The 20,981-nt window shown below is 42.7% G+C and overlaps 2 protein-coding genes across 5 annotated transcripts in view; both read left to right on the top strand.

Moving 5' to 3' along the window:
* Window positions 1-11,568, top strand: part of klhl2 (kelch-like family member 2) — a 17,936-nt gene extending 6,368 nt beyond the window's left edge. The window contains exons 5-15 of the mRNA XM_018735975.2: window positions 2,062-2,224; window positions 4,993-5,102; window positions 5,747-5,863; window positions 6,605-6,754; window positions 7,002-7,119; window positions 7,776-7,973; window positions 8,548-8,649; window positions 8,729-8,857; window positions 9,408-9,548; window positions 10,091-10,234; window positions 10,578-11,568. Coding sequence (XP_018591491.1) covers window positions 2,062-2,224; window positions 4,993-5,102; window positions 5,747-5,863; window positions 6,605-6,754; window positions 7,002-7,119; window positions 7,776-7,973; window positions 8,548-8,649; window positions 8,729-8,857; window positions 9,408-9,548; window positions 10,091-10,234; window positions 10,578-10,606 — 1,401 coding nt within the window. The 3' untranslated portion in view covers window positions 10,607-11,568. The remainder of the gene's footprint in view (window positions 1-2,061; window positions 2,225-4,992; window positions 5,103-5,746; window positions 5,864-6,604; window positions 6,755-7,001; window positions 7,120-7,775; window positions 7,974-8,547; window positions 8,650-8,728; window positions 8,858-9,407; window positions 9,549-10,090; window positions 10,235-10,577) is intronic.
* Window positions 11,569-12,150: 582 nt separating this feature from the next.
* Window positions 12,151-16,654, top strand: msmo1 (methylsterol monooxygenase 1). 4 transcript variants are annotated; one of them, XM_018735659.2, is made up of 7 exons: window positions 12,151-12,195; window positions 12,276-12,394; window positions 12,644-12,928; window positions 13,180-13,328; window positions 13,445-13,571; window positions 14,030-14,184; window positions 15,111-16,654. In XM_018735659.2, the coding sequence occupies exons 3-7, from the start codon at window positions 12,674-12,676 to the stop codon at window positions 15,298-15,300; spliced, it is 876 nt and encodes a 291-aa protein (XP_018591175.1). In that variant the 5' UTR covers window positions 12,151-12,195; window positions 12,276-12,394; window positions 12,644-12,673; the 3' UTR covers window positions 15,301-16,654. The 4 variants fall into 4 exon arrangements, with proteins under 4 accessions (XP_018591175.1, XP_018591173.1, XP_018591174.1 ...); XM_018735657.2 differs by having other exon boundaries at window positions 12,276-12,378; XM_018735658.2 differs by having other exon boundaries at window positions 12,153-12,195; window positions 12,281-12,378.
* Window positions 16,655-20,981: the final 4,327 nt, after the last annotated feature.

Here is a 20,981-nt window from a genome sequence, read left to right on the forward strand (position 1 = left end):
AGCCGGAGCCTAACCTGGCAACACAGGGCAAAAGGCTGGAGGGGATAGGGACACACCCAGGACGGGACACCAGTCCATCGCAAGACACCCCAAGCAGGGCTTGAACCCCAGACCCACCGGGGAGCAGGACCCGGTCCAACCCGCTGCACCACTGCCCCCCCTGTACCCTATCAGTCATGGGTAAATGCCTTGATCAAGAGTATTACAGCAGGAAAAGGATTCAATCCAAGGGCCTTCAGATTGCAAGGTGACAGTCCTAACCACTACACCACCTGCTGGCCACTCTTCTTTAAAGAACTGCCAGATTGAGCTAATGATGTTAGTAGCTGTGAGGAGTGTGCACATCCTTGATCTCTGTACCCATATTTCATGCTGGCAGTCAGGGCACTGCAAGCATGGGCTGGTCAGATATATCTTTGAAGTTGATGAAGTCAGCTCTCCAGAGAGCTGCTGACAGATTGTGATTAAGGAGACCAGGAAACGGAGAACAATAGTAAATCGGTGATAAATTTAGAAACAGATACATGTGGTGCAGGTTTCATCAAAGAGTCAGAATCTCCTTTTTCTATGTAAGCAGATTAAGTGGTACAGGACCCTGTGATTAATTTAACCCCTTTCCACTAGTAGATTGCCAGCTCAAGTGATCTTGGATTCATGGGTCATGATATCAAGTTGTTGATGGATTAGAGGGTTATGAAAGTGATTCTGTTGAACCTAGAGGAGAGCAGGGCCAAAGACCCCTAGTGTATGACACGACAGCCATCTGGTTGGCTCTGAAGCGGGATGTGTTCTTATAGTAATGACAACTTTAACCTTGCATAGTGCCTTTAAAAGCAGCTTCTACAGGAGTTTTATAGTGAGAAAATTACATATAGGGTGTAATAATAAAACTACAGGGAAAACAACAATAAAACATCACAAAATAAGTGACAAAGTGATGAAAAGAGATATTAATATTAAATGATGACAAACAAAGGGAGAGGAATGGAGGCACACAAACAGTTGAAAATAATTCTTGTGGGTCTTAAGCCTGGATTTAAAGGTGCTCAGAGTAGGACATTTTTTTAGGGAGGGAATTCCGGTTTCAGAGTGTAGAAGGAGAAAGTCCCATCTCCATGAACTTGAGGGATGTGTAACAGGCCAGAGTCCATTGAAGGAAGATCGAGAGATTGGGAATAGACTGAAGCCATGTAGCGCTTTATAGGTAAGCGTGATAATAGCATTGCTGTTATTGTACTGGCATTTGGAATAAGATGCTGGGTGTATACCCTGCGTCTGGCCTCCATCGTGCCTGTGACCATTGCCGGGAAGGCATAGTGGCATGGCCACGGCCCATAACCACATTCTGCACGCGTGTCTGTTTTCCTGTGAGTGTGGGTGGCAAAATCTGTCACCCAAAGAGATGTGCTAGTGAATATATTAAAACCTCATTTGGATCAAAGCATTATAATCAGCACGTCTTCAGTGCCACAGTCATTATTCCCTGTGTATTTCTAGTAGAGCAGAACTATAAGACATGTTTCAGCTACATTGCCTGTGTGTATTATGTCCTTACTATGCACAGTTTTTTTTTTTTTGCGGTTTTAATTTTTTATATATTTGTAGATTGTACTGGATCACTGCGTGACTGTCATCTGCTGTATACAGTAGCAACAGGTGGCTTTGTAGTTAAAATAATTTGATTCTGTGGCCATTGTAACAGTGTAGGTCTAGCTTGCTGCAGGATGCCTGCAACTGTGATACCTACTAGATACTTGAAGCTAGCAAATGTAAAGCTCTACAAGTGGGTAAGGGGAAAAATTAAGCTGATTTGGACATTAGACAACAGGGCCAGAACATTTTCTAAGTTGCTCTGTATTGCTCTGTATCCTATTTATATTGCTCTGAATTTTTAAAAAAAAAAAAAAAAAAAAATTTCCTCTGTACTACGAAGAAGTGTGTGTGTATGTGTGTATGTGTGTGTGTGTGTGTGTGTGTGTGTGTGTGTGTGGGGTGTTCTTGCTGCTGTTGGAGGCACAGTTCTCATGCTCCACTCACCCCCCTCCCTGTGTGTGCTTCCAGGTTCTCCTCCCAGCTGCTGGCCTGCTCCAGCTTCAGGATGTGAAGAAGGCATGCTGCGAGTTTCTGGGCACCCAGCTGCACCCCACCAACTGCTTGGGCATTCGTGCCTTCGCCGACATGCATGCCTGCACAGAGCTGCTCAACCAGGCCAATTCATTCGCAGGCAGGTTTGGTGGATCTGATGACAAGGTGGCCCTACTTTCTGAATGGCAATGCTGCTTTTTTTCACGAGTTACTGGGACCTTTCTGTGGAGACTTTGAACCGTTGAAGTAAACAAACGCTGAATAATCTGAAAGCAGATAAGGTTGCTGTAGATGGGGAAAAAGACAGAAGGTGGGAAAGAGCTTTTTTAGAACTGTGATGTTGGACTGTTGATATCATATACTTTACAAAGGTCAAAGGTAAAATTGGTAAAAGTGGTTCTATATTTGCTGGGAGTGGACACATTGCATCCGTGTCTTCTATATGAATAGCAATGGCTGACAGGAGAATTTTTCATATTGTCTTTGTATTACCCTTTCATTCATTTATTCATTAATCAATTCAGTCAGTATCAGGAATCTCTTGTACAGTGATTCAGAGAATATTTGGGGAAAAAAGTCAAGAAGCAAGGTACACCGTGAGCAGGCCAGTATTCTGTAGCAGGGCAATCACATGTGTTCACTCACAGACCTAATACAGTAAGGGCAGTTCAAAGTCAGTTCACCTGAAACACATCTTTGGACTGTGGGAGGAAACCAGAGCATCTAGAGGAAACCCACACAAACACGGGGCCAACATGCAAACTCCATGCAGACTCAACTGGTTTTGAAGCCACGTCTGAATCAAGAGGCTAGGAGATGTGAGGCATCAGCACTACTTTCTGTGCCGCTGTTGGGTTATGGTTTGTACTGTAGAAATGTATATTTACTGAATTTCGTATGCATTTGAAAAGATACAGTGGTAAGAAACACACTGGTTTGTACCACCATGATGAATAAGTTAGCAAAATGTTTTGAATCACTCAGTGTGCTGCATTCCAAATGCTGGTCTTGTGTATAAGAGCTGCAGAATATATCTGCCTGAAAGAACTCGTAATTTCCAGTGTGATAAAAAGCATGTACCAGATCTTCATTTCTCGTTGTAAATCTTGTGGCTCATACATATTCATCGGGGGGAGCTGGTTTGGAATTCTCCGGCAACGTTTACATTCAGTTCGGCATCTGCGGAAACGGGGAGCACAGACGAGTGGAAACCTTCCTGGCGTGGAGTGTTACGGAGAGGTTAAGCACTGCCGAATTTCAGGCACCGTTTACAGGAGCTAACAGTTCCTTACTTGTTGCCGGATGTCACCCCTAGAGGATATGCATTCCTGTACAGTCGTGTTTCTGTGCTGGGGTGTCATGGAAACACCTATAATTCTCCACATTTGCGGCACCTTACAGGATTTGGAGTGAAACAAATCACGGTATACAGTATAAATGGGGTCCAGAAACAGCTGAAAGAGAATAAACCTGCCTGAGGCAAAAGTCTTATGTCATGCCTTTTCAGCACTTAAAATGCATTGATTCATTTATTTATTTGTTTAAAACTTTCTATTGTTCTCACTCACTCTTTTGCTAACTGCTTGCCCTGGTCAGGGTCCTGGTGGCCTGGAGCCTAGCCCGGAAACCCTGGGGCAAGGCTGGGGGTTATATTCTGGACCAGACGCCAGTCCACCGCAGCCTTTTTTATTAATTTTTATTCAGCATACACCTTTATCCGAGGTAACTTAGTGTTAGATATTGTGCTTTGCAATAATTTTGTCCATTTATGTACCCATCATGGTGATTTTTACTATATCATTTTATGGTAAGTGTGTAAGGGTATTACAGCAGGAGCGGGATTGGGACTTGAGACCTGATTGCAGATGCAGTCAAAAAAATTAATGAAAATGCAACAATGTTCAGTTTGAAGGGTAATCACTAGCTGCTTTGTGCAATGTGTTAATGACCAATATGTTTGGCATCATTTCCAGTGGTACAAGTTCATATGGATGCCCAACATGCTTTTGTAATATTATCTGTAATAGAAGCACACAGTTAATGAGGGGTTGCTGTCTGAAGGTTACCCTGGCAACAAGTTCAGCCTGCAGACACTGCAGTTTCAAAACGGGTTTCTGTCACCGTCATAGTCCATCGCTGGACGTCTGTCAGTTTCTCTGTTCCTGTGAAATTTCTGCTCCTTAGCCGTACATCCCTGATAGTGGGAATCGTTGCAGTCAAATCTAGCACATCTCCCAGGCCGTGCCTTCCAGGTGATGAGAGAAACACTTGTTTGCTTTGGGAGATGTTTAGGCTGCATTATTAGATTTTATTTCATGCTTCCTAAATAGCATTTTAGAAGAATTAGGTTGAATAGGAGTGTAATTAGTTTAATATCAATACGATATATACTGTATTTCATAACAAACTAATATCAAAGCCATGTTTTTTAAAACTAGATATCCATAAAAATTTGACTATAGGGCTTGCTATAGTTGGGTATTGACTATAAGCTCCATACCTGAAAGGCGCATTTGCTATGACTGACATTGTAGGCCTTATGTATAAAGCTGCTTACAATGACTTATTCATTTTTACAGCTGAGTGATTGATATATACTGTATATACTTCTTTGCTGCCCTGTGAAAATATTTTAAATGTTTTCCAACGCTTCAAAAGACAGCATTTTTAATGTGTGAATTTCTGTCAACCACCTCCAGCATCTACAGTTTTAGAAGGATAGTCTTCATGTTATAGCAGAGAACATCACAAATCCTACACTGCTGTTTTCTGGTTTGTTGCGTGGTTTAGAAATGAGTTTTTTTTTATAGATATAGATATATGTTTGACCTCTTGTCGCGGACAGGAATACAGAAGATAAGGGAGGCGTCTGTGTTTCCCTAAGGCTGCCCTCTGTTTCTCCCACAGAGCAGCACTTCTCGGAGGTGGTGCAGGGCGAGGAGTTCCTGAACTTGGGAATTGAGCATGTGTGCAGCCTCATCGCCAGCGACAAGCTCACCATCCCGTCGGAGGAGAAGGTGCCCCATCTGTCCCGTCCTCGCCGCTTATGAACGGCTGTATACTGATTCAAACTCATTTGTTTCCTGCTTTCACACATTACTGTAGAAAAAAAGTGAAGTGGCTGAAATTTGAATTCACATTTCTGTTTAGAGCACAAAAAACATTGGGACAGCAGTTAAGGTTGCTGGTTCAAGCCCCCTTTCCGGCTACCGCTTTAGTATTCTTGATCAAAAAATGCTTACCTAAATTACTGCAGTAAACATATCCAGCTGTATACAGTACATGGTTGAAGTTCACCTTGTTAGATGCTTTTCTCCAAAGTGACTAGCAATGTTAAGCTATTTAGTTATTTACCTATTTGTTTCGCTGAGTAATTTCCGCTATCAATCTGGGGTAAGTACTTTGCTTGTGGGTGCTGTAGTTGGAGTTGAACCTCGGCAGCTAACCACTATGCTACCTGCTGCCCCATAAGGTGTGTATAAGCTTCATGGTGAGTTTGCAAATAGTCTTACTTGCAAAACAAAGGACATGCATCAGTCTTTTGATGACTTTGTTTTAAACATCAGATTGAGGTGGTGATCTAGTCCTAATGACATGGTGATACTGTTGTTTTGTGTTATGAAGGTATGAGCCTGCAACTTTGCTCCCTGCTCACCTGTAGGTGTTTGAGGCAGTGATTTCCTGGGTAAATCACGACAAGGATGTGCGGCAGGAGCACATGGCCCACCTCATGGAACACGTCCGCTTGCCTCTGCTGTCGCGGGAGTACCTCGTCCAGGTTAGCGCGGTATCCCTCCTGTCTCCGCCCACCTCCACTACAGTGTGCATCAGCTCCTGAACTGATGTGCACCTTGGACACAATTTTTCCTCTGGAACGGCTTTATATGTATGCATTTTACAGAAATTAGAGGTTATAGATATACATTTACATTTATTTATTAAGCTGATGCTTTTCTCCAGAGTGACTTAGTGTTAAAGTATTTACCCTGCTAAATGGGTAAATTATTGTAATTTTATTGGAGCAATTTAGGGTAAGTACCTTGCTCAAGGTGGTAACAGCCTGAGGTGGAAATCAAACCTGTGACCTTTGGGTCCGAAGGCAATAGCTCTGACCGCTCTACATTACCCACTGTCCCGAAAAGGGGACTGCAGCAGAAAGTGAGATTCAAACCAGCAAGCTTCATATCCAAAGGCAACAGCTGTAACCACTACGCTACCAGCAGTAATCATATATAGGTATACGCAAGGTATATGTATCTGTAGGTACACATACATATATGTGTGTGTGTAGGTACACACAGAATATGTAATATGTATATAGGTACATTCCAGAAGCAAAAGCTTTTAGTGAGGTGGTATTTCCTATGCGGCAGTATTGCAGCGACGTGTGATAAAAATGAGTCTTGTTAGTGTAGCTCCTGTTTTCATTTGGTGTGGAGCAGTGTTGATGAGGCGCCATAACACCTTAATGCTACAGTTGGATCAGAAAGCACCTCACACAAGCGTCATGCTCTTTCAGCGGGTGGAGGAGGAGTCTTTGGTGAAGAATAGCAGCGCGTGCAAAGACTACCTGATCGAGGCCATGAAGTACCACCTGCTGCCAGCGGACCAGCGCTCTATGATGAAGACAATCCGGACCCGGATGAGGACTCCTGTGAGCCACCCCAAGGTGGAGGAGACATTTTACGTTCTTCTTCCCTAGGATGGGACACCAGTCCGTCGCAAGGCACCTCAAGCGGGACTCAAACCCCAGACCCACCGGAGAGCAGGACCTGGTCCAACCCACTGCACCACTGCACCCCCTCCAAAACTTCATTGTTTGTTTATTTGTAGAATTAAACATGACTATTGTAGAGTGGAAATGTCAGTGTTGTGGGCGTTGGGGCATCTAACCAGTTCTGCTTGGACTTGTTCAGGTCATGATGGTGGTGGGAGGGCAAGCGCCCAAGGCCATCCGCAGCGTTGAGTGCTACGACTTTGAGGAGGAGCGCTGGTACCAAGTGGCTGAGCTGCCCTCCAGGAGGTGCAGAGCAGGTAAATTGGCCGGCCTTCCCATGCTGCTTTCTCCCCAGGGTAATTTACTCGAAAGCAGCACCTTTCCTGCAGTGTGATGGTGGAGGAGAAGCTTAATTGTCCTGGACATGCGCTGGTGAATTGCTTCCAGGCAGCAGGCAGAGGTAATTAGCCAGGCGCAGTCCTGACAGAGGTAAACACAGCCAGACTGCTTTTGTTTTATTTCCCGTTAATTAGTTGACTAAGAAAAAAAGTTGCTGACAGGGATTGCAGTTGCTGCCTTTTCTTGCTTGTTGATGGCTTCCTGAATGTTAAAAATTCCTTAATAGCGGTCTGATTAACCGGGCCTGTGGCAATTATCAACCAACAGTCTTTGCAGCAAAGTGTGCGCGCGCATGTGTTCATGTGTGACTGCTAACACGCATGTTTATTGATGTCTGCATTTTATGAAAATGTGTGAAAATGACCGGCTGGTTTGTTTCAGTGCCTACATACATATGTTTATCTTCTTTTTGTGTATAACTTGCAGCCCTTTAGGCTCGTGACTCTGCATGAAACAGACGTGTTATGGATTTCTGTTGTGACTCTGAAGGCTTTCAGGATGTGCGTTGTTCACGTATCCTGTTTGTTGAATGACTGGGATTAGAATTTGAGATGTGTTTCTGTGGCTTTTCCAGGTGTGGTTTATATGGGGGGAATAGTCTACGCTGTGGGGGGGTTCAATGGGTCACTGAGGGTGCGCACGGTCGACTCCTACGATCCCACGAAGGACCAGTGGAGCTGTGTGGCCAGTATGCAGGACCGCCGGAGCACCCTGGGCTCTGCGGTTTTAAATGGGCTTCTCTATGCCGTTGGAGGGTTTGATGGGAGCACAGGTAACATCTCCTCATTCCAGTCACATGGAGTATTTGGAGTACTCTTTGTGGAGTGACCCATGAAACACTTTATGCCAGAAGTATATAAGCAGGGGTTTTTAATCTTTGAGGCCACAGACCCCTTTTAGAATCTGATGAAAACCAAGAACCCCTCCTAGAAAAACATCCATAAATTTTGAGAATAAATTGATTTCAATGTATCAGTGCTGAGAGCTGGTTACTTTCACATAGAATCAACAGCATAGCATTCTTTTTAAACTTTAGACAGTATTATTTCAAAGAAAGCTTGAAGCTCATTCATGGACCTCCAGAGGATCAGTCTGTGGACCCCAGGTTAAAAATTTCTGCTTTGGAGGGGGGGGGGAATGCATGTTACTGGTGTGTAGATGGAAAACATGCATAGTTCTGGAGTATGTTCTTATTTCTCAAGTAATTGTATATTTTAAACTGTGCAGTGACCACGTAGAAGTCGGTACTCAAACTAATCGGATCAGTGCCTTGCAGAAGGGGACACGGTGTGACATTTATATGCTTGACAATGCAGAAATGTAAAAACTTCCTGTGCTTGTATCAGGCCTGTCCTCTGTAGAAGCATACAACGCCAAGACAAATGAATGGTTCCACATTGTACCCATGAACACGAGGAGAAGCAGCGTGGGGGTTGGTGTAGTTGGCGGTAATTAGCGTCCCGTCAAACTCCACACTTCGGCTGCTGAGAAAGAGGCCTTCCAAATGCTAATGCTCATCTCTTCCAGGGATACTGTATGCGGTCGGAGGATACGATGGCGCCACCAGGCAGTGCCTCAGCACCGTAGAAGCCTACAACCCAAAGACCAACGAGTGGACCTATATCGCGGAGATGAGTACGCGGCGCAGCGGAGCAGGTCAGTCTGATCTTTGAACTCAGGTAGTCATAGATGTTTTTAACTTGGTTTTTTTTTTTTTTTAAATGCAGGTTATAAATTGCCTGTATGTGTGTGTGTGAAATTATGCTCTGTGATGGACTGGCATCCCATTCAGTGTGTACCCTGCCTCTGGCATAGGCTCCAGATCAGTGTGACCCTGAACTGGAAGAGGTTAATACCTTCCTGTATGTTAATACTCTCTGCATTTCACATTTCATGTGGTTGTTAATTCACAGCCCCTTGCCATAATCAGTTTAATGAAAAACAGCAGGGACCCACTCGTGTAAACGTCTCCCTACATTGATTCATGTAGCTGACACTTTTCTCCAAAGTAACTTGCAGTGTTGAGCTACTTACAATTATTTGTCCATTTACATAGCTGGGGAATCTTACTGGAGCAATTCTAGGTAAGAACCTTGTTGTAGGGTACTACAGCTGAAGGTGAGATTTGAACTGCAACACTGATGTCCAACAGCAGATAGTCTAACCACTATGCTATGCCTGCAACTGTCTTTTTTCTGCTGCTCAGGTGTCGGGGTGCTGAAAGGCTTACTCTACGCTGTTGGGGGTCACGATGGACCACTAGTGCGGAAGAGCTGCGAGGTGTATGACGCAGCTACCAACAGTTGGAAGCAGGTTGCTGACATGAACATGTGCCGTAGAAATGCTGGTAAGAGGCAAAGGAGTATGAAATCTACCTAAGTAGAAAACCTGCAAGGTGTATCCATGTCTGTGTGTTTTTAAGGAAAAGAATGTGTCTGTCTGTGTGTGTGAGTGAGTGAGAATGTTTATTTTTTCATGTTCCCTCTCCCTAGCTGGTGGAGCAACATGCCTTGGGCCACGTTGGCTTTGCGTTCTTACCTCTGTATTGCCATCTTGTGGCTGGCTGCCTTCACTGCCTTTACTTTCCGTGTGCTCCTTATGCCTCCAGTCAGTGCACAGTGCATCCTCTCTGATTCAGGCAGAGGAACGAAGCACTCGCTATACTCTGTTACTATATTACTTTGATCTTGATGTATGTTAAATGGTCAGATTTCTGCTGTGGCAGTTTTTACAGTGTATCTTGCTGCAATATGTTGTCTGACAGAATCTATTTATATTGTAGTATACATTGTTTTAGCTCATGTACACACATTGCTCTCTGCTGGTGCTTTGTTTAGGTCTTGATAACTTTTCACTTATGAAACACTTCAAATGGCATTTGTCTGTCAGGTGTCTGCGCAGTAAACAATTTGCTGTATGTAATCGGAGGAGATGACGGCTCCTGTAACTTGGCTTCCGTTGAGTACTACAATCCCAGCACTGACAAGTGGACACTTTTACCTTCCTGCATGAGTACTGGCAGGAGTTACGCAGGTAATAATAAGCACAATGTGGGAATAAAAAGAAAATTACAAAAATATTGGTATTGCTATTTTCCAGTGCTCATTATGTATTTGATGTAAGGTGGTTATAAGTATCCATTACACATATTTAAAAAAAAAAAAAAAAAATGATCAAGAGGTAATTTGCTCATAACCCAGCTATGATTGGGCATTTATACTTCAGAGATGTTTGTAATTAGAAAATAGTACCATCTATTGAGAAACTAAGAAAATGATTATATTTAGAAAATGGTTTCTAATTCGGTACATTTGGAATGTCTTGGGATATAAAGCAGTGTGGTTTACAGAAGAAAACCCTCTCACTTTCCCATCAGGTGTTACAGTCATCGACAAGCCTTTATGACTAGGTATCAACATGCTGCTGTTTTGAAGCGGAAAACGTGGCTTCGCTGAACCAGTTTGAGAGGCCAAGGCCTCCTCGTGGAAGTTGCCTCATCCCGGGTCGGTGCAAGGCGGACTGTCGTCTCTCTCTCGGAGCAGTGGGCTCGTGGAGACGTTGCACTTGAAGGGAAGAACTACGTGGGATCAGATTTTACTTGTTCTTAACCTGTGAGAAGACACTTAGTGCAAACACATTTTAAATACAAACAAAATGTTACTGACACTAAGGTAAATTTCACGTGGGACAAGGTGGGATTATAAAGGTGGTCAGTGAGGAGCTGATGTCTGTGGATCATTATCAGTGGTACAATATTGTGTTAACAAAATCACTTAAAAGCTGAAGTGTCAGTGAATGTTGGTTATTTACAGGGATTGGTGTATTGAAGGAACTTGTGATTTTAAATTTTTATTTTTTTTTGGGCCTTTGGTTTTTTGCCTTTTTACACTGAACTTTAAGGCAGCATCCAGCAACCGAAGTATTCTTTGCTACATGAAACAGAAAACAATGTCATGTATAACATTTTAAAGAAATAAAGGTTGTGAAGTATGCCTGACACGAAATATCACATTTCAAGGAATTCTGCATATTCCTGCTTACTTTGAGATGCCATAATTGTGAGTGTGAGATACGGAGTCTACATGTTTGAAACTACATATCTGCATTTTTTTTATATTGTGTACTTTCAGATGACGACCAAGGTTGATGCATTTCATTGTTGTAGCTAATGGGAATGTTATGGCATGCATGCAACTGCAGATTTACATTGGTTGCCTGGGTTCAGAAGCCAGTCTGCATGGTCATAAACAGTTCATTTAATTGTAGCTACTGTTTTTAACTACTGCTGTATGTGAGTGAATCATGAATGTGATGTGCAGATTTAGTATCTCCCAAAAAAGAAAAAAAAAAAAAATCTCCACGCCTTCCTTTCCTTTTTTTTTTTTTTTTTTTTTCCTCCTTTGACCAATTAATTACTGTCCTAGGTCAGTGTAAAGAGGAATGTTGTGCAATGATATTTGAACTAATGTTTCATAACAGGTTTTTTAATATTAATAAATATGATTCTTGTATTTGGATCTTAAATGTCTTGGCCTTGTTTTATGTTTTTATTCTTAAAAAAAAAAAAGGTTTTATTAGGTGCGACACGATAAAAATAAATCATAAGATTTACAATATATCTGGGCGTATATAAAATATTTGTGCATTTTCAGCGCTACAGCTGAATGAACTCCTCCAAGCAACAGTTCTCCGGCAAACCCTGGCCTCACCGTCGTTACGTCATGTTCTATTAGTTATGCAAAAACGGCATCTCAACACCGCCAGCTCATTGGACCCCATCCCTGAGACTCACCGTCTCACTATCATCACTCCATCCACTGCGCCAATCGCCACGCTCGTCTTACGCGGTAACGTCAGTCTCCTTTTCCGTCAGCCAATAGCGTTTCGCCGTACGCGGCGACGTCTGTCTCCTCTTCCGTCAGCCAATGGGCACACAAAACGCTTCTGTAAATGCTTTTGCGTGCGAGGGTTCAGGTGCGCGGCGCTTCACTACGGTAAGTACATGATCTCGTCTCTGAAATGGAGCTCATAAATATACGTTGGCAAAATTGACTAGAAGTGTCTGTCGTTCTAGCGTAGCGCTCAGGGTTGTCGCCTTGGCTGTGAAAGTTGCTGGTTCAAGCTCACCTGCACTGCAGCAGCAGTACCCATTTACACTAATTAAATCACCTACCTAGGTAGGTACTTAACACAGTAAGTTTCCTTCCAGAAAAATATTAGTTAAGAATGAAAATGTTTTATTCCTTAGTGTTTTGCGTTGTGTCTTTGTTCTGTTTGGTTCTATTAAGTGCAAGAACATTAGAGTGTGACATTACATCTTGATGCATGTCAGCTTTCTGGATCTGGATGAGTACAATGCATGAATATTTACAGCGGTGTCAAATCAGAGTTGAACGCGACTTGGGATCGCGTTTCTCGCGCCCTTTCCTCCGCTCCTCCCAGGAATCCGACGGCGGGAAGCTGCTCGTCACGATGGAAACGAACTCTACGGCCGAGATCCTGAGTTCCGCGTACCTGGCCGTGGAGTACGTGGACTCCGTGCTCCCGGAGAACCCCCTGCAGCAGCCCATAAGAGCGGCCTGGACCTACATGCTGGACAACTACACTAAGTTACAGATAGCCACATGGGGGTCCCTCATAGTCCACGAGGTTGTCTACTTCCTCTTCTGCCTGCCTGGATTCCTCTTCCAGTTCATTCCCTTCATGCAGAAGTACAAAATCCAGCAGGTATAACACCGCTGATCATACTGTGAACACCGTCTCTCTCTTGAGTTTAAGCCCAGTTCATCTGAAACGAGTTTGGATTTGACCGCAGGCCGCAGTGGCTTTCTCCCCGAACGCGTCTGTACGTCGTTCTCCTCGACGGCGAACTGTAAAATGTTTGCTTTAAGTTAAGGTGCCTTCGTTACCGGACTTGCCATGCACGCATTTTCCTGTCGACGTGCCACCTGTCTTACGGCCGATTTTGTCCTTTTCAGGATAAGCCGGAGACGTGGGAGAAGCAGTGGAAGTGTTTCAAGATGCTGCTTTTCAATCACTTTGTCATTCAGTTCCCCATGATTTGTGGCACATACTACTTCACCGAATTCTTCAGCATTCCTTACGACTGGGATTCCATGCCCCGATGGTAGCTGCACGTACTCTATTTGAAAGGCTTTGTCTGCTCAGAGTGGTGTGTGCGATCAGTCTACGGGTCTTCGTACCGTGCCTTGATGGGTACTTTTGACCACGTTCTTTCCCAAGGCCCTGCCTGCTGGCCCAGTGCTTCGGCTGCGCCGTCATAGAGGACACGTGGCACTACTTCCTACACAGGCTGCTCCATCACAAAAGAATCTACAAATACATCCACAAGGTCCACCACGATTTCACGGTGAGTGAACCGAGCGGCCGCTGCCGTTCACGCGATGCGGTTTTCTCCGCGTGAACCGGATTGCACCTTTAATCACTTGCTCTCGGGCTTCATTTTTAAAAACTCCATGTAGTCCTCCAGAAAGTCTTGAAACTGCCATCAATTTGCTATATTGATCTATTAGGGAGATTGGCTTCTTGTAATTTATGACATCCTGCTGGAGTATAGCAAAATTCGCAGTGGGAGTTCTCAGCATTCATACTTAATCACATGGTGCTTACAAGTTAAGGTGCTTGGGGAATATAAAATGTTCTCTCCAGGTAAGTGTGACTTCAGTGAAAGCAAGCACTGCATGAGATCTGTCTGTCAGATGAGGCTGTGAGTTCCTCATCCATATGGAATGGATCCTGAGAAACTGTAATTCACCCCTTGTATTGATCTGTTGCGGAGTGACCGCTGTGTTCCTGTCCGCTTCTCAGGCTCCGTTTGGAATGCAGGCGGAATACGCACACCCCCTGGAAACGATCATTCTGGGAGCCGGATTCTTCATCGGGATCATGGTCTTCTGCAACCACGTAGTTCTGCTGTGGGCATGGGTGACCTTCCGTTTGCTTGAGACCATCGACGTCCATAGGTGGGGATTCTCTTCCCCCACCCCAACACACACAGCATGCATGGGATAGCTGGTAGCATAGTGGTTACAGTTGCTCCCTTTAGATCCAAAGGTTACAAATTTAAATCTCACTTTTGGCTGTAGTACCCTTGAGCCAAGGACCTTAACCTAAATTGCGCCAGTAAAAAAATAACAAAAAAATTACCCAGCTGTGATGAACATATATATTTTTAATTTTAGTAGTTATTGTACAAATTTTTTGCAGAGCCTAACTTGTAATTAAACTGAGAGAAGTCTGTCTTTAATAACCCTTTTATTGTGGGGATGTAAAGTGGCCAAGATGAAGATAAGACAGAATAATGTGTTGAATTAGTCAGCAGTCAGCATTAAAAAGAATGTTGAGGAAATGACATTTTTATTTCTGGAAATTTAAAATGGGTTTTAATGTAGTTTGAAGTTAATCGAATAATACAGTTCTCTCTCACAGCTTTACCTGGGGGTTTTTGAGTGTAACCCAGGAATGAAAGGGGGGAAGTCCTTATTATGTTTCTTTTTATTTATTGTGACTAATAGTGCTCTTCAACATGACTTTGGACTAACAAACAAAACGACTTCTGGTGCCAGTTGTGTTTGTAAGGCGAGGCGAAGTTTGTGTGACACGTTCTTCATGCACACATCGTAAAATAGCTTGGGTTCAACTTCATATATGTAGATCCTGTGTTGTTACACGTTAGTTGAAATTAAGCAGAAGTGGGGACAAATACCTAAGTTTTTAAAGATGGTTGAATGCGATATCTCTAAATCGCTGCTTATTCACTGTTTTCGCTGAATGTAGGAAATTATGCTTGACGTGAAATCCGGTGCCGTGTGGCCACCTGCAGTTCAGTAAGTATTTTGTCACGTACGAGGAGCGCGTATTGATGAAATGTGCTTTTGTTGTTCGACAGCGGCTACGACATCCCCTGGAACCCGCTGCACCTCATGCCGTTCTACGCCGGCGCTCGTTTTCACGACTTTCACCACATGAACTTCGTGGGTAACTACGGCTCCACCTTCACGTGGTGGGACAGGCTGTTCGGCACGGATTCGCAGTACTACAGGTACCGCAGTAAACTGGAGGAGAAGAAGGCCCAGTGAGAAGCCGCTCGACGAGCCCCTGCTTCAGACTGGTTGATCCTTTCACTTGACCCAACGGACAGATGGGATATTTCGCTGGAGGGTTATTCGTTGTGGAATTCGATCTGACAGCTTCCGCACTTCCTAACTGACATCTGACGAAATATTAGTGGTTTTATTAATCTAAATAGGACAGATTTGTTCATATTGCAATTACTGTAAAATGCACTGCTTTAAGGGTATGGAGAAATGAATCTGCATCACCTCTGCTAATAATTAATTCCCTTTGGAGAGTTATGAACAATTATAAAGTGACACGTGGCATAATCTCAAGTCTGGAAAAAAAAAAACCTATAAATAACAGCAAATTATTTTTTAAACAGAGTATTTTGGTATTATTGTGGTAGATGACAATGTTTTTCTGTAACCGCAAAAAAAGACTTCAGACAACAGTGCCTTTTGATGGAAAAATATAGTGTATTTTAGGTGTATTAGCGACTTATGGACACGATCATGTTATTGATAAGTCCTTAAGATTTGTACGTGGGGGAATGGATATTTGCTTCACACACAAACTGTATGTTTTTATACCAGTTTGTAAAAGACCATTTGCATTTCACAGAGCACTTTACATCTTATGTGTTGAGAAACATTTTTGCTGTATTTGTTGTGTTTTAATTAGGTAGTCAGTCTTTATCAATTTTTCCCTAAAATATTTCCAGGAAAGTGAAAGTACTGAAACAACGGAGAATGTTGTAAAGGAAAAGACAAAGATTCTCAAGATGCTTGAATACAGTTTGTCGGTAGGTTGAAAGGAAAAAATGTAGAACCTTAGCTTGCAACAAACTCAATGATTTTCAAATAAATTATTGCTGTGTACAGGTGTAGTTTTGAAAGTGCAGGTGGGTTAGTTGAGGTGACTATAATAAATGTGAGCGGAGGAGAGGGTATGTATGATGGGTTGGGCGTTATTTTTGAACTAACTTTAAATGGCCATCTAAATTCCAATATGACACCAGTGCTTTAGTCATTGAAATACTTTTATTTGTAATTTAGTTAAATCAAGACCACTGCTGATTTTGAGAAGTTTTGTTGAAATTTTATACCTTTTATTATTCATGATGTAATCTACATTTAATTGGGTCATTTGTTGTTTGAGAGTCGGTGTGTAAATTCTCAGCATTTATTGGATGATGAAGCTCTTGAGCCAAAAAGAAGTGATCTTTTCATTAGGCCATCTTTTGCTCTCTGCATTTGCCGAGGAGGGTGTTCGCTGAACGTGTTGTATCCGTAAATGATTCCTTGCTTTTTTCTCTGACATAATGTGTTTTTAAAGAAATGCGTGCATTTCAGTCTCATGCAATAAAAAGCAGTTAGAGCAAATAGCGACTTGCTACTGTTGGAGGTTTATGTATAAGTCAGTGGGTGGTGTAAGAATAAGCAGTCTGGATTTGTGTGTGTGTGTGTGTGTGTGTGTGGAAGCCCTGCTCAGTCACACCAGTAATCCCATTTATTGCCCTTCAAGACAGGTACTGGAATATTAATGTGCTGTGGCAAATACCTGCATCCCTCGTGGAAGGTAACACTGTGCGGATGTTTTCACCTCACTCATTAAGTATGATTATGCTGTTGCTGTAAGAAGTGTTACTGAATATTTATAATATAAAACTTGGACTTTTTTGAAACTAAATTGAATTGCGACTGATTATAATTACAGAAAAGATGTGAAATTCTCACTAACTCTTTTTAACCGCATGTCCTGGTCAGGGTCACTGTGGTCCTGAGCCTATCCCAGAAATCACATGGCGTAAGACGAGGGGACGGTGAACCTTGTACAGGATGCTAGTCCATCACACAACATTTGAAATTCAGTATGGAATTAATACTGAAATTTAGTTTTTGGAAGTAAGGCAAATTGATTTTAACAAATGTGTAAAATACACTGAAGAAAATGGAAAGCAGCTCTACTGAAAATACTAAAACAATACATTTACAATCAACTTAATTCATCTATGAGATGAGAACATAATTATATTGCATAAAGTCCAAATGAAACTCAACGCAGTCATCAAAAAGTGATATGATCACGCTGCAATAAAATGTTCCAATCTATCTATACTTTTTTTTTTATATTGGCCTTTATGCGCTACCAAATCAGCAAGTGGTTTATACATTTATATATGAATATGTAGGTCATGATATGGGTAAATATAATTTATAATTGGGCCGTACGTTTCCACATATTGTGTCAGTAATTAGCTATGGACAGGGTGGGTGTAACTGTAACTACGCAAAGGAAGCTCTAGTCTACGTCTTGTGCTAGATTGCTTCACTGTCAATACTGACACAAGTTTCATAAAACTGCTATCGCGGCTACTGTCGCAACGCGATAGTCGCGACAGTCTATCGCCATCGTGATAGTCGCGACAGTAGTAGTCGCGACAGTCGATCGCAATAGTCGTGAAAGTTGTGTGTAGCCGCGATAGTTGGTCGCGATAGTCGTGACAGTTGCGTGATAGTCGCGACACTGGCCGCGATAGCCGCGACGTTAGTCGCGATCGCGGTATTTGCGACAGTGGTCGTGATAGTCGTGACAACGGTCGTAGCGAGAATGGCTTCTCGCTACGTGCCGGTGTTCCGGTGACTGTTTGCTGTGTACGGGTTCTGCCATGAATCAGGTTAGGGTTGCACCACTGCCCGTGGCGCCGCCAGCAACAGTCAGCATGCGGGGGACTAAATGAGGATCATTAATTCTGGGTGCGTTGGACAAGCTTACGGTGTGGCAACCCTTTGTGCGTGTGTGTTTGTGTGTGTGTGTGTGTGTGTGTGTGTGTCGTGTGTGAGTCACAGCTGATACAGTCATACCTGGAACAAGTAGCACAGAAGCGCCACTAGGGGGCGCTTAATCAAAGCGGTCACAGATCCAAAGGGTCTACATTGTAATGATCACTCAGTGTCCGAACGCATGTTTTATTAATGATTCCACACAAAAACAGCTAATATAAGCCTCTGGCAGCGGTTTTTAATAGTGGATTACGATCTGACCATTCTGAATGGCAGGGAGGAACAAGCCACGCTTGCATTTGTCACCACTTTAGAGCCGTTACCCTGGGGATTGTCCAGCATGCAGCCCACCGCTTCATAATGCAGCCAACAACTAACAAGCTGTTACATTAGTCATAGTATTTAGTATAACTACTGTAAATTCTGTTGAGTCACATGATAATATTGTTAAATAGACACAAACTTCAACACAAACCACACCTCAATAAAATAGTTTTTGCTTAAACATTTAAAGATGAAAAAGTCACTATGATTTTTACACGTGACCCTTAGACAAGTTCAAAATAACAACTGTGGCCTATGAGTTGGACACCCCTGCTTTAAGAGAAGCAGTCAGGAGGAATATCAGTATATCTGCATTAGATACATGAATAGAAAACAGTGCAAAATTACATTATATGCTGATGACATTTTATCATTTCTGACTAAACCTGTCAGTTCTAATGAACATAATGACATTATTACGAGTCTTTTCTGGATACAGGATAAAATCTCAAGAGCGAGGCTATGCCATTAGGCAGCTTGCTACAAATACCTGATAATTCCTCTCCATTCCCTTACGATCAGGCACCTTCAGCTTTGTCTAGGTACATTTGTTTCACATAATTTCAACCAGATGTTCTGACCCAACTCTAAGAGAATGAAGCAGGACCTTGAACAATGGAACTCCCTGTCCATATCCCGGTGGAGTCGTATCTCACTTTTGTAGATGAATGTGCTCCTACAGTCAAATGGTTCCTGTTTAATTCTCTACCAAAAGTTGAAAAATCAAAACAGCTGGATTAGTCATTTTATACGGCATAAAAAGAGATCCCATCTTAAGATAACAACTTTATTCCAACCAAGTAGCAAGGGAGTCGTAGATCTTACATTACCAGTGTGTTCACTTAGGAATTACAGTGAACTAGGCACACAGAGGTTCCTCCTCTGTTTGGACTGATATTGTGACCTCACTGTCAAAGCATCCTTTAGGGAACTTGTTCACAGTTAGAAAACATGATAAAAACCCAATGACAATGAACCCAATTAAATCAAGGAGGACTCTTCGACACACCGAGAGGCGATTGGGTCCAGACTGTCACTACCTACAGATGAGAGATTTTGTAAAGAAAAAAGAAAATGTTCATATATTTTCATTTGATCCAATTTTTTTTTTTGAGAAAAAAGTAATAATTCTATTACAGTATACTCCAAGGCCACACTAATACCTGTTGTCAGAGACTGAGAAGAATCTGGGAAAAGGAACTGAAGGTATAAAAAAAAAAAAAAAGAAAATGAAGAAGAGAGAATGCTAAAAAAAATCTGAAATAGAACCAAAGGTATCCAGCTGAGGTTGGACCAGGTCCTACTCTCCAGTGGGTCTAGGGTTCGAGTCCCGCTTGGGGTGCCTTGCGGCGGACTGGCGTCCCGTCCTGGGTGTGTCCCCTCCCCCTCCGGCCTTGCGCCCTGTGTTGCCGGGTAGGCTCCGGTTCCCCGTGACCCCATATGGGACAGGCGGTTCTGAAAATGTGTGTGTGTGTGTGTATCCAGCTGAAGAGAATAAACAGGACTCGTACATCTCAGCATTACTGAAGTAAATTCAAACCAGATTCTTCCCTCCTGTGTCCCAAAGCAATCTTGACTCACTCCCTGTGGTTTTTGTGTCAAGCTGCAAAGGTGCTGGTGGGAAGTCACCCAAGAAATAGAGTGGGAAACTGGATCCAGTTCTTCTCTTACGTGGTCTTTAGAAAAAATGTTCTAATTAGCGACACTATACTAAGAAAGGCTTTATAGTTTGTTAATACTTTGTGCGAGTAAAAATATCCCTTTGCCGTGGATCTCATAGAAGTTACCTGCTGTGACAAGATGTGGAAAGATGGCAGAGGATTGTACTGCCTATCTGTCATTCAAAGGTCATTGTCCTTCATAAAGTGTGGGAACCCTTCATGGTATATTATATATTGGTTCTGATATATGAACCACACTGATGAGAGGACTTATGTAATGCAGCAAGCGATTCTACATTTAAGATATACATGTGCCTCATTTTGTTCTGTTGCTGAAGTGAGTTCTCCCCTTTCTCTGAAAAAAAGCTTGCAGTTTGTGTTTATTGCTGAAGTTTGCAGTTTTACCATGCAGTACCTCAATAGTACCATAGTACGAAGTGGGAACCAAATCTGGGTCCTTCAGGGCTAAAGGCAGCAGTTTGCACCACTAGGCTACCTGCTGCCCTTAACTAAATCAAAAGTTTTCTTCTAACAGAAAGAAAAAACAGTTTTTGGAACATTCTTCTTATCAAGTATTAGGATTGCAGGTACAATATATATACAGTATATATAGATTATATCACCTTTGGGACAAAATGTACTATAGAACAACAATTCTTTTTTTTAAATTGTTCATGGTCTTGAAAAAGATAATGTTGAAAAATTGCACTGAAACCTTACCTTTCAAATTATAACCTATAAATTATTCATTCCCTGGAGTCATACACTCAGAAAATTAGAGGAACCACGCCCCTATAAGAGGCCCCTCCCCTTATTTCCTACGCGAAGCCGTTACCGTTATACAGAACTGAACATCGAAACCACGCCCCTGGAAGAGGCCCCTCCCCTTAGCGCTTACGCAATGTCATTTCCAAAGCACTGTAGGAAAAACCA

This window comes from Scleropages formosus, chromosome 16, assembly GCF_900964775.1.
Source record: "Scleropages formosus chromosome 16, fSclFor1.1, whole genome shotgun sequence".
In the NCBI taxonomy this organism is placed as follows: domain Eukaryota; kingdom Metazoa; phylum Chordata; class Actinopteri; order Osteoglossiformes; family Osteoglossidae; genus Scleropages; species Scleropages formosus.